The sequence below is a fragment of the Xiphophorus maculatus genome, chromosome 4, assembly GCF_002775205.1.
Source record: "Xiphophorus maculatus strain JP 163 A chromosome 4, X_maculatus-5.0-male, whole genome shotgun sequence".
NCBI classification, from domain to species: Eukaryota; Metazoa; Chordata; class Actinopteri; order Cyprinodontiformes; family Poeciliidae; genus Xiphophorus; species Xiphophorus maculatus.
In genome coordinates, this window is record NC_036446.1 from 19,562,258 (window position 1) to 19,575,100 (window position 12,843).

General features: G+C 40.3%; 1 protein-coding gene across 10 annotated transcripts in view; it reads left to right on the forward strand.

Annotated features, from left to right (window-relative positions):
• The window catches only part of LOC102216933 (tight junction protein ZO-1-like), a 161,248-nt gene that overhangs the window by 76,142 nt on the left and 72,263 nt on the right, over positions 1 to 12,843 (forward strand). For 6 of the 10 annotated variants that reach the window (XM_014471224.2, XM_023332836.1, XM_023332832.1 and 3 more), the window contains 13 exons: positions 1,549 to 1,688; positions 1,935 to 2,040; positions 2,252 to 2,402; positions 3,574 to 3,682; positions 3,784 to 4,003; positions 4,440 to 4,624; positions 4,824 to 4,919; positions 5,540 to 5,566; positions 8,098 to 8,180; positions 8,415 to 8,625; positions 10,160 to 10,260; positions 10,349 to 10,699; positions 11,540 to 11,785. In XM_014471224.2, coding sequence (XP_014326710.1) covers positions 1,549 to 1,688; positions 1,935 to 2,040; positions 2,252 to 2,402; positions 3,574 to 3,682; positions 3,784 to 4,003; positions 4,440 to 4,624; positions 4,824 to 4,919; positions 5,540 to 5,566; positions 8,098 to 8,180; positions 8,415 to 8,625; positions 10,160 to 10,260; positions 10,349 to 10,699; positions 11,540 to 11,785 — 2,026 coding nt within the window. The remainder of the gene's footprint in view (positions 1 to 1,548; positions 1,689 to 1,934; positions 2,041 to 2,251; positions 2,403 to 3,573; positions 3,683 to 3,783; positions 4,004 to 4,439; positions 4,625 to 4,823; positions 4,920 to 5,539; positions 5,567 to 8,097; positions 8,181 to 8,414; positions 8,626 to 10,159; positions 10,261 to 10,348; positions 10,700 to 11,539; positions 11,786 to 12,843) is intronic. The other 4 variants (XM_023332831.1, XM_023332840.1, XM_023332839.1 and 1 more) reach the window with 2 other exon arrangements.

The window sequence follows — 12,843 nt, forward strand, 5'->3', positions numbered from 1 at the left end:
AAAACGTTCTCATCAAGTGTTTATCAGTGAACCCTTCCTGTGCTGCTTTTAAAAGGAATTAGGATAAAATTTTTCTGTAAGGCATGATGGTTCAACTAAAAGATGCACACTTGTAAGTAGCATTTTATTGTGAGTTTTTATCGTTATCATCTTGCTAATGTCCCTCTTTATGTTTGGGAAGGTTCTTTGGTTCGTATCACATGTGCTGTCAGTTCTGTAAAGCATGGACCTGGTTTTACACTAGTTCATCTTTTTTTTTTTACTTTTTCCATCTTGTTTGATCTGTTCTGGATGTACCAATGCTATGGAAATGGGCAAGCGAGGGGATGGAACAGAGGCTTCTGTCAAACAGCGTTTATCAACGTAGCGCCTTTTTTTAGCAGCGTTCTGCTGCAAAAAGCTGAACATTCAGGCCACTCTGCTTTTCTCTCTTTTTGTCCTTCTATTGTGTATTCTCTGCCCTTCCTCTTCTCACTCTGTTTTGATTCATGTTTTTTGGCGCACAGGGATGCACACACCCACACACAGAGCTCGAGCTCTGCTGTGTTTGCTCAGGATGCATCACTCATTAACCTTTCTTCCTCCTCAACATTCCTCCTGTCTGCTGCTGTGTCGTCCCACTTGCATAAAAATCCACTGATGTTTATTTGTAAAACTGCATTGTAGTGAGGAATCCAGGGAACTGGAAAAGAGCAACGACTGGTGGCTGCAGACGGTCATTTACATGTAAATGAATGGACTGTTCCATGTTTGTCTGGGTGCACCGTGTCGTGTTATATTTGTGACGAAGTGCTTGTGGTCTGCATACACTTTCTTTGAAACTGCAGGAGGAAGATGAGTTTGAACAGGCGTGAGGGATGGTGTGTAGTTTTTGTGCTGGTTTGACGGCCTGCACCTTCATTCATGTTCAAAGGCTTTTGAATACAACTCGAGTACTGTGGCGGCAGGGAGTCATGTTATCAGATTGGCATTCAAGCATTGTCTTAAGCTGCATAGTTTTTCTATCACATAACCTGCTGAACTCACACATGTTTGTTTATTTAGCAACATTTCTCAGATGCCTGTAGTGTAGTGAAAAGTGTCAGTTTGTCTTAAGAGTCTCTGTGGGCTTCTTACTTTAAATGTTTCTACTGAGATTGACATTTTAGTCTGCAATTTTGAATGTAGTTATACATTTATTTATTTTTCCTAAAAAGCAATAAGTAATACATCTTAACTACTTAAAATGGTGTTGAATGTGTGTATTGTCTTTTTTTCATCAAGTTGCACATCCTTCTTTTAATTGCTTATTGTGTTTTCTTTCATCCCCCCCCCCCTCGTAATGTGTCCTCTGACGTAGTCCTTGTACTGTGCAGTTTCCTTTTTGGTTTGTTTTTTTCTTCCTGCCAATGTCTGCACAGGACAAAGCTGCTAAACAAAGAGCTCATTTGTACACACATACACCAAAAAAACTGAACCTCCAACTTTTCACCAAATAGATCGGTATAAACTGGTCTTCATTGCTATTATAAGTCCTCAAAACATTGAAATGTTTTTGTTTTGTGTCAGCTATCGAAGTCGAGAGGAGGACCGCATCTCCAAACCAGGAGGCATGTCCACTCCGGTCAAAATCTTTGATGACGGTGTTTTGTCTCAGGCCAGCGACCAGGCCAGCTCCATCAATGACAAACAGTTACCTCCGCTGCCTGGTAAAGAAACCGCTTGCTGTCAAATGGCTGTGTTTTAAATTTTTTTTATTTTTATTTTGTTCATACCTGAAATAAAATATATTTAAATGTTTCATTTTTGAACATCATAAGTAAGCCCTCCAATGTTTACAACTTATGCCAACACGTGTCCTTATCCTTCACACCATCATTATTTCATGCTCCTGGCCAGGTATGTCACAGTTGTTGCAGTGCGCTAACCACTCCCTGTGTTTGCATTCACTGCAGAACCAAAGCCAGTTTATGCACAGCCTGGTCAGCCAGATGTAGACCTGCCTGTCAGCCCCTCTGATGCACCGGTGCCCAGCGCCGCTCACGACGAAAGCATCCTCAGGTAAACCATCCCGCTGTTTCTCAAGTCACTGAACACATCTGTGCAGTAGCAGCATAAAGTTCATGCCAAAACGAGCGCACAAACTGTTCATATCAGTGATATTATCCTGAAAGTGGTCTGGATCTCTTAGAAGGGTTGTTTTGAAATCCCTTTATTTACTGACCTTTTTGTTCTTTTTTTTTTTCTTCTCCCTCCTGTTTTTCTCCTGCAGGCCAAGTATGAAGTTGGTCAAATTCAAGAAGGGAGAGAGTGTTGGGCTGCGGTTAGCAGGGGGGAACGACGTGGGAATATTTGTGGCAGGAGTTTTAGAGGATAGTCCAGCTGCCAAGGAGGGGTTGGAGGAGGGGGACCAGATTCTCAGGGTATGCTACACTCCCTTCTCTTCAGCTCTTGTTTTCTATCTATGGTCATTTAAGCACAACTTGCATTTGTTGCAGAACAAAGTTGTTGCACAGCCTTATTTTTGCACAAAATAACCTGTAAACATTTGACTATTTTTTTCCAGAATTTGCATGTATGTGATGGGTGTCTCAGGGAGGGAAATGCTGCAAATGAAGCAGACGTCTGGTCTGAAACAAAAGTTTGAGCAACTAATGTTGACATCAGAGTTTTTCGAAGTTGTAACCACTCCCTTCTTTCTCCCCCAAACCCACATGGCTTCAATGGAAAGAGCATCTGGTGTTGGTGTCAAAACATAGACAACACATGGCTTCACACTGAGTTTTATTTTAACAAGTGGTGAAACTATGTTGTTCACAGCCACAGTAGATCTTCTTCTTTGTAAAAAGATCTTGGGAATAAAGAAACAATGTATGAGTGAGTTTATGAGTCATTCCCTTGATCGGTCTCCTGTCAAAACCTCCCGTTGTTCCCAGAATGAAGACACAATAGAGGTCGTTCTTTCACTTCTGACCTCAGAACAGTTGACAGACTGTTCAGCTGAACACTAGTTTAACTCTGTTGATGGGATGATGGCAGCTTTCTTTATGTCACTGCGGCACTCATTCTCTGACATGTTTTTTTAGACCTGCTTTGAAGCTAACTAACAGCATCAATTTTCAAAATCTTTATCAAGAAGATTCCTACTGTAGGCTGTAGCCCTTATTTTGTGCCTCTGTGCGCACTGGCGACTGTACAAACACATCTCGGAGACTTCCAGGACATTGTTTTCCCTCCTTAGGTGGTTTCCCTTTGGTCGCGGTGTGCTAGAGGAGATAAAGACGTCAAGCCCTACTGTTTCTGGGAAGGATAAAAGTGTCTTTTTGAGGTTCACTGACCCAGTCCATGTGTTTCTGATTCCCCTGCTGCCCCTCAAGCAGAGTCAATAAACAGAACTTATTGTGTTTAGTGCAGCAGTAGGAGGCCATGACAGAAGGCTGCTTGGTTATTAGAGGAATTCTCTGTTGTGCTCCTGATGGGACCAGTTCATATAACAAAATGGAAAATGGCAGCAGAACACATTCAAGTCCCAACACCTTAAATGTTTCTCTCCTGTAGTAGCAGCAGAAATTCAAGCTTTTTCTATGTTTATAGGTCAACAATGTGGACTTTGCCAACATCATCCGAGAAGAGGCAGTTTTGTTTCTGCTGGATCTCCCAAGAGGAGACATGGTTACCATTCTGGCACAGAAGAAAAAAGATGGTACGTTTAAACTATTGGTTTTAGTAGGATGAACACATGAAAAGAACCAAAACAATATGTGGCATCAGCAGTGGTAATGTTGTTTTCTCGTCTCCTTTCAGTGTATAGGAAGATTGTGGAGTCGGACGTCGGTGACTCCTTCTACATTCGGACACATTTCGAGTATGAAAAGGAATCTCCGTACGGCTTGAGCTTTAACAAGGGTGAGGTTTTCCGTGTGGTAGATACGCTCTACAATGGCAAGTTGGGTTCCTGGCTCGCTATCCGCATTGGGAAGAATCACCAAGAAGTGGAAAGAGGCATCATTCCCAACAAGAACAGGTAAAAAAAAAAAGAGTTGGGTCTCATTGTCTATTAAAACTGTGCAGCTTGTTTGCGACTTAACAGGCAGGGATGGAGGAAAAGGAACATGCTTGTAAATCTAAGACTATTAGGAAAGTAAAATAGGTGGAGATAATTTCTGACCCATCTATCCAAATTCATCTTGTTTAAATGAATTTGTGTTACAGCTTCCAGTTATTTATTTGTATTTAAATTAGCAATGAAAGGCAACTCTGGCTGTAAGGTTTATTGTTTCCTTAGTTTAATCTTAATTCATGAGCTTGTTCACTATGGCAAAAACTTTATGAACTAGCTATTTAAAATTTGCACATAATAGTTAGTCTGAAATGCCTTTATTTTACCAAGGCTTTCTAAGGCTGTTTTTTTTTTTATCCCTTTTTTGACTGTACCATAACCTAATGTGTTTGTCTTTCAGAGCGGAGCAGCTATCTAGTGTGCAGTACACCCTTCCTAAAACTCCAGGGGGCGACAGAGCAGACTTCTGGAGGTTCAGAGGGTTGCGAAGTTCTAAGAGGAATTTGCGGAAAAGCCGGGAGGACCTGTCGGCTCAGCCGGTTCAGACCAAGTTCCCAGCCTACGAGAGGGTTGTGCTGAGGGAAGGTAAGGTTTCCAAACCCACAGTAAGTGCGGTATCAGATTTAAAGCTTCTGCATATTATTATGTCATTTATTAAACTCAAATAAAACTAAACGGGTCATAAAAACAGTAAGTTTCAGAAAGAACTGCTTGGTTTGCTCATGTAAACAGATCTTAACTGAAATGTTTTCTCCCCATTAATTTTGGTGTTGTGGGATCACAGCTGGATTCCTGAGGCCAGTGGTTATCTTTGGGCCAATTGCAGATGTGGCCAGAGAGAAACTGGCCAGGGAGGAGCCGGACATTTTTGAGCTAGCAAGTAAGTAATAAAGCGAGATCCGTATAATTTTCACTTTGTGTTGCATCCTGGTATGTCTCTGGGGACAGAGACCGCACCTTTAACTTACCCATTAAACACCACTGAAACGAAGAAATAATAAATATGAGCCCCATTTATTTACAAGAGAGAGGGAGATGAACAAAAGTGGAAGTGACTTTTGATTTGTATATTTCGTTATGTTTGTACAAGCTAATATATATACAATTAGAAAGCTTTTTTTTCTGAGAGCCAGAAAATGATTAAACCTTTAAAATTTATCAGACTCACTGTTTAAATGGCATGCCTTCTTTTTAGAAATAGAAGTTTCTTCTTTAGTGGATCGCTATTTACCTATTGTTGAAATGTCTTTAGGCCCACTTTATGTTCTCAGTGTGAGTTTTTGTTGGATTCTGAGCAGAACTGTAAATCCTTTTTAATTTCGGTCCTCATCCACCTCTTCTCACCTCTCCAAATTAGAAGCAACTCAAAAATGTGGTTTTCGTTCTCACACTCAATGCAGCCGCTCTCATATTCAGCCCACTCCCACCCAAGTGTTTCCATTCCTTAATGTTTATTTGCACAACTCCAGTGATGTTTACGTAACTGTATTTTCTTTTCAGAAACACAGCAACAACAAGGAGGGGAAAGTATGTCACTTAGTGCATCAAGTATATCTATCTATATACTGTATATATATTTGTTTTATTTGAGTCAGTGAATGAGCAATAATTTATATGAACAAGTGTTTGGTGACTAGTTCCCTTATTCTGTTGATGTTTAAACAACAGCCACTGCTTTGTTAATGCATAGAGGGGAATAGCACTTAATTTAATATATGTGTGAATTTTCCATCATCCTTTATGGGAAGAGAAGTCTTAAAACCATAAAACTAACATGTGATTTTACAAATGTTTCATCATACTGACACACAGCTAGCTTTCCACAGACACTGAGACAGATTGGAGATGCTTGTTTGAAGAAAATCAAGTTATGAAATTGGATTTCCCTCGAAACTGGACTGTAAAAATGAATGCAAATCAATTTAGGTCTCAAAGAAAACTTGCATGACGTTCCCTTTTGAAGACTTTTGGCACGATGTCAGCACTGATAAACAAGCACTCTGTCTGTGGGGATTGTGCATGTGGTTAATTTAATGAAAATGTGACGTGAAAAGTGAACTGCTTTTCTATGCTCCCCCCTAGCTGTTGTTGCTGCTGTGTCAGTGTGACCGCTTCACTTGTTTTTGGTGAAAATGAATTAAAATAGTCTTCAATCTGAACGTAGATGTCAGCCAAGCATTAAATTCAGTGGTATTCCCCTCATTAATATGGATTTTACGGTGAAAGATGAGAACAGTGAGGCTGCATGTCGAGCTGTGCAACATAAGATGCTTCAGAGACAAGAAATCACAAACACCCCCTCATGGCCAGCTAAATGATCCAACTAATACACAGTAAACAGGTTTTCTGAGACTAAAAACAATGGTTTTCATGTTTGTCGGGACTTTTTCTTATTTATTTGCTGGCAAATAAATAAGAAATTTGTCTTTTATTTGCTGACAAAAGACAAGTACTTTATTGTTTATAGTAAGAGAGATTTTAAATAGTATAGTTTGCTCTTTCATTTAGTAATTTTTACCTTAGATCAGAATGAACAGACACAATATTCTTAGGATAAAAAAAGTATCTTTGACAATAATGAATGCAGAGTTGGAATTATGGTTTAAGCACAACTTCCTCCACATTCAGTAGCACCTCTGGTTAATGTGGCTTTTGCTGCTGTAGCATAATTCTACATTTCCAAGTTTCATTTGGCCCTGTCACAGTTTTAGTTTTATTTTATAGTTTCTTTCTCTGTAGACATGTAGATTGGCAGGTTTAGGCAAGATCAACTTACATCTACCTTTCTTGAACAGCCAGTTCTCTTGTCTTAGCCTTTTTTGAAGAGTATCAAAGAGAAAGCAAGTCATATTTATGTGATATACCTTACTAAGCTATAGATTACAGTGTCCAGCCACTAGGATTAACATAAAGTTTACGATAAAAAGTTGCTTCTCCTAAACATACTTTTACCATGTTTGGATTTCTAGTAATAGCAGTTACGTTACTGGCTGATCTTATTCCCACCTCTGAATAATTAGACTGATTAAAGGTAACATGGTCTTATTGTGAGGTTTTACACATCGTCAGCAGGGGTGCCATTAAGTGTGGAAGATGCTATAAACAGTAGGAAAAAAAAGTCTTCCGGGACCCAGATGTTTTTTCTTTTCTTTCTGCTATTTTTGGAAGAAAGTTTGGACTACTGAACAAAGCTTGCTAGTTTGAAGCTTTGTGACTATGCTCCCAGTTTTAAAGACAAACACTACTAAATTATTTGTTTGCCTGAAGGTGTCCTGTCAGTTTAAGGTGCTGATGGGAAAACAAATCTCTCTCGTCGCCATCAAAGAAAACTTTATATTTTGTAAAAATTAAGTAGTGATAATATTAGAACCAATGTCTGAAAAAAGGGCTGCATATGCTTGAACCTCTGTGTGCATGGCTATATTTATTTGCACTTTGCTAAACATAATTCTTGGGATATTTTAGAAACGTTTGCAGTTCTTAGATCCCTTTACAAGTAGAGATTATCCTCGTGTTTGAATCCTTACTTTACTGTACATCCCAGTGAGATGACTCCCCTAATGTTTTTTTTAACCTTGTGTTTTTGGTCAGGAAAGCATTTCTTATCTTTGTTGAAAATATAAACTCCTCTTCACATGCCTGCTGAAATCCCCAAGGCCTTAAAATGACACCATGGTCTCATTAATCCCAAATGACCCTCCTGCTCTTGAATGTGCATATTTAACATCAATGAGCCACACGTAACTCATTTCCCTGCACTATAATCTACACTGCTACATGCACTTGCACACACATATTTAATAATCACCGAATTTTATTCCCTAATCCCTCCAAAAATATTTCACGTCCGCTGCATGAATTGGCTGCTATCTTTATTTTTGGTATGAAATATCTAGCTGTTCCCATGAACGTACACTTGTCCTCTCCTATTCTGTGAATATCGTTGCGCTTTGAACCGCTCTGTTTATGGGAGTTGACAACTGCACGCTACAAAAATGTTTAATTGGGGCACGGGCTTGTGCTTATTGTTTTGTAATGGCCCGTTTCGTCTTCGGCAGGGAGCGAACCGAGGGACGCAGGAACCAACCAGAAAAGCTCGGGCATCATTCGCCTGCATACCATCAAGCAAATCATTGATAAAGTGAGTAAAACTGCACAAATAGGAAAGACGAAGATGTGTCCCTTTTTTGTCCTAGGTATGTTTTAATATGAAGTGAGACGTAATAGTATTTTTATAGCTCAATGCTGCCCTCTGGTGGTGTATGCCCACTCAATTAAATGCAGTGCAACAGCTTTGCTTTACATTTATTTTGCTCAGCAATTGCTGAATATATTTGCAGTCAAAGTGATAAATTCTGTTTTCTGCACCCTGAAGGACAAGCATGCGGTTCTGGACATCACCCCCAACGCTGTGGACCGTCTGAACTACGCTCAGTGGTATCCCATCGTTGTGTTTCTAAACCCAGACACCAAACAGGGGGTCAAGAACATGAGGACACGGCTCTGCCCCGATTCCAGAAAGAGTGCTAGAAAGCTTTTTGATCGAGCTCTCAAGTTACGGAAGAACAACCACCACCTCTTCACCAGTGAGTCCACACGGTTTGAACAGCAGAAATTTCCCATGTCTCTGATTTGTAGCTTGTTTCATTGCTGCCCTTTAAGGGAATATTCGCCAACCACACCGGTTAGACAGTAACATTCAGTGATGCTCGCAGGGTGGAGTATAAAGCATTACCTGACCTAGTAAATGGTTAGCAATGGAAATATGAATAAGGGCTTATGGCATAGTCATGTTTTATTCATGTCCCACGCAGACGATTGCATATTTGGCTGAGCTGAAGAAAAACATTAATGACACTTAGGGAGCAGCAGACCTCATTTGAAAACAGCTTAAAACTGCAGTACTGGATAATTTCACTATAATGAATTTAAAGTTCCCCGTTTAGGTCTTTGATTACATGCTATGTAGTTTTGCCATATGATAAAACTTCCATACGTGCAGCTCCTTGACTCCTGCGTTATACTGAGGGACAAATCTTATTATGAATACATTTTGTCTTAGACATCATTCTTAGTTTATATACTTAAAACTACTAGGGATCCTTACAATTGTAGAAATATATTTTTACTTAATTAATTAATGCCTTGCAAAAGTATTCACACCCCTTGAACTGTTCTCTTTTTGTTCTGTCAAAACAAAAAGAGCATAAGGACTTTACGTGAAAGCATTGATCACTTAACCTGCTGGACAAAGTAGCACCTAACTGACATGAAAGGAAAGATGTTGCATTGTTCTAGTGTGTCTTTATTTTGTTACTTTTTTATTTTACAAATAAAATTAGGCAAGTGTAGTGTCATTTGCATAATGTAGGTTTTTGTTATAATTCTTACCTCTACCGTCATTGAAGAAAGTGACATTTATTTTGAGAAAATAGCTCAGTCCAAATGAACTGAGAGTGTGATTTACAAGTCTTTCGACAGACTGTCAATTAGATTTATTTCTGGACTTTGACTGGGCCACTCTAACATTTGAATATCCTTTGATTTGTATTATTTTCTGTGAAACACTGACTGATTGTACAGGATTGTTGCACTGCTGGAATGAGAAGGTTTGACTCAGTAAAACCCTCCTGTAGTTCTAAATGCACTTTTTTAAGCCTTTTTTTTTTTTTTTTTTTACAGTGGGAGTCGGGGTGATGTGCCGTGTCAGTTTTCTGACACAATAGCAAACTATGTAATACATTTTCATCTCGTTTGATCAGAGCACCTTGTTTGCTCTGGTTCTTGCATGGCTTGTGGAAAACAATCTTTCTTCTTGTTGCGCTTCCATTGAATAACTAATAATTACATTGTAAATAGATTATTCCATCTGAGCTGTGGATCTCTTCAGCTCCTCTAGAGTAGGCACATTCTTTTTCCTCCACTTCACAATTATGTGCTACTTAGTAGCACATAATTGTGCTACAAGGGGATTAAAAAATTCCCTAGTAAATTCATTGAGGTAAGTGGTTGCAATGTGAGAAAGCTCAAATGATATTAACATGTTCACAAGTCACTTAATGTACCAGATTAATATTAAAGGCTAAACTGGAGCGATGTCATGTTTTCTTTCCCTTTCAGCAACCATTAACCTGAACAGCATGAATGACGGTTGGTTTGGAGCCCTGAAAGAAATAATCCAGCAGCAGCAGAACCAGTTGGTGTGGGTGTCAGAAGGAAAGGTTAGTCACGGTCAAACACATCAAACCAAATTTTGAAGGTGAGGATTTATGTTTCTCACCCATTCCGTTTGATTTCCAATTTCCTCAGGCTGATGGGGCAACCGATGACGACCTAGACCTCCATGACGACCGCCTCTCCTACCTGTCGGCACCGGGCAGTGAGTATTCCATGTACAGCACCGACAGCCGGCACACCTCTGACTACGAGGACACGGACACGGAGGGCGGGGCCTACACCGACCAGGAGTTGGACGAGACGCTGAACGACGACGTGGGTCTGCCCGCCGAGCCGGCCATCACACGCTCTTCGGAGCCCGTACGTGAGGAGCCGCCAGTCATCCAGGAGCCCCCCGGCTACGTGGCCTACTCTCACTCGGCGCAGCCGGACCCGCTGAACCGCATCGATCCGGCTGGGTTCAAAGCCCCAGTGCCGCAGCAGGTAGCGTTTCTGAGAGCCGTACGCCTCCCCTGTTGTCTGGAGGACGTGGTGTGCGTTAGAAGGGTTTTCTGGAGGCGCTATTGAACACACTCTCTCCCCTCTGCAGTTATTCTGTGTGCTATTATGAAACAATATTATGAAACTGATGTGGGGGCAGATATATATTGTGATTATATACAGAAATACCATACACATATATATATATATATATTTATTACACTATTTATTTTCCCTATTCGCGTCTTTGATGTTTGTTAGTGTGGATTTTTTTTATTTCCTTTTGCAAATAAGAACTTCCAGTTCTGTTGTTGTGAATTGTTGTATCACCATGGGCTGTCTCAGCTGTCTGACTGTTGCTCATGTCACCGGGACAGAAAAATTATGTCTTTATTTTAAAAAGTGTGTACACCAGTAATCACCAATGTGCACTTTGTTCTATCTATGACACCAGAAAGTATTATGTGCATGACAGAAATACCAGTGTTACTTCACTGTACTTGTGAAATGTATTAAATAATATTCAGTTGGCAGGTGTATATCTAAAATAGAAAATTTTTGTCATCTAAATGATGTGTTGATGATCACGAAAAGGGGAAAATATTTACTTATTATACACATATTTATTATATATTATATATATATTTAAATATGTCTTGTAACCACAGAATTAAAATCGAGTTAGTGTCCTTTAACGATGAAACGTTGTCCTGCTACTAATTCCTAACCTTTTAGATGTGGAGCAGAGGATTGTAGAGGGTGCTGAGACGCTAGTAGCATTTGTTGAAACTGCACCGTAGTGTGTCAGCGCGTGTTATTAAACATTTCTGAACCACTTCACAGAAAGCAGAGGCCACGCCTAGCATCTCCAGGCAGCCTGAGCCCCTGGCTGAGGCAGTGCCCCCTGCTGCCGACGTTACTGTAAAAACTGTAGGGGCTCTGAGCCTTGATGAGGTTCCTGCAGCTCCTTACAGCAAGCCGAGCCCCAGCCAAGAGGCTGGCTCGCTTAGGAGGCCCACCCCTGAGCTAGCACCTCAGAGCGTCACCCCAGAGCCTCTACGGTCCGGACTGGCTGGTCCAGAACCAAAGGTATCCACCTGACCGCCGCTGGACGCTTGGCGAACCTGGCTCGACTCTACTCGGCCCGGTCTGACCTCCTGTGTTGCTGCTGCCTGTCTGCCCGTCTCCTGCTTCTTTCTATCGCTCTGTCTTTTCTGCCCTGCATGTCAGCTGATCAAAGTGCTGCCCAGAAGAGACAAAAGATGTGTGTGCGTGAGAGTGTGCAAGAGTGGAAGCCGGTAAACAACAGTGGGCCTGGGAGCTGGTGGCTGTGTTAATTTGCCTACATGTTGACAGGCAGTGGAAACTGCAGCTCTCACTGTTGCTTATCCTTTGCATGGCTGCAACATGTTCGCCTTATTCTGTGTTAACTCAATCTTTTTGCTGTGTTTATCAATGCAGACTAAATTATTATTTCCTTGTAAAAGTAGCCATACACTTTCCAGCAAGTATGTTTTCAGCTGCTTTATCCGATCTGGATCGACAGTTTATGGCTATTTAATCAAAATAAAAAAATTGTCTTTTTTTTATTGATTTATTAGATTCAGTTTATTCAAGTATGTGCTTGTATGTATACATGTTAATGTGAATATTTTACTTTTAAACTGCATCAAGACAGTGGGCAATTTTTCTTTTTTGGCATTTCTCCACATGTGCTCCTGCATGTGTTAAGATTAAACGACCAAAACATGCTTAGTTACCAAACATTTGTTCTCTGTGTCCGGGAATATGTTAATAGCAGAGACTTTGTGTCACTTTTGTTTAGAAAGAAAAGTTGATCCCATTGTTTTTTTGAAGTTTTTTAAAATATGTGGTGGTCTTTCTTAAATTATTTTTGATAAGTTGGTGTTACAGACTTACTTTGTCATGTTTTTGCAACCTTCTGCTCTACTGCAATTTCCATATGGTCTGAAATGTATTCTGACTAGTAACACCTCCCTTTCAGTGTCTCTATTTCAGGTCTTTTCCCTTCCTGTTTCTTCTGTAATTTCAAGGACTTTCACTTGTTCATCCTTCAACTGTTGTTGTGTCTTTTTTGTTGTTTTTGTTTTACATACTGCCTAACATTGGTCAAGCCCATGTATGCG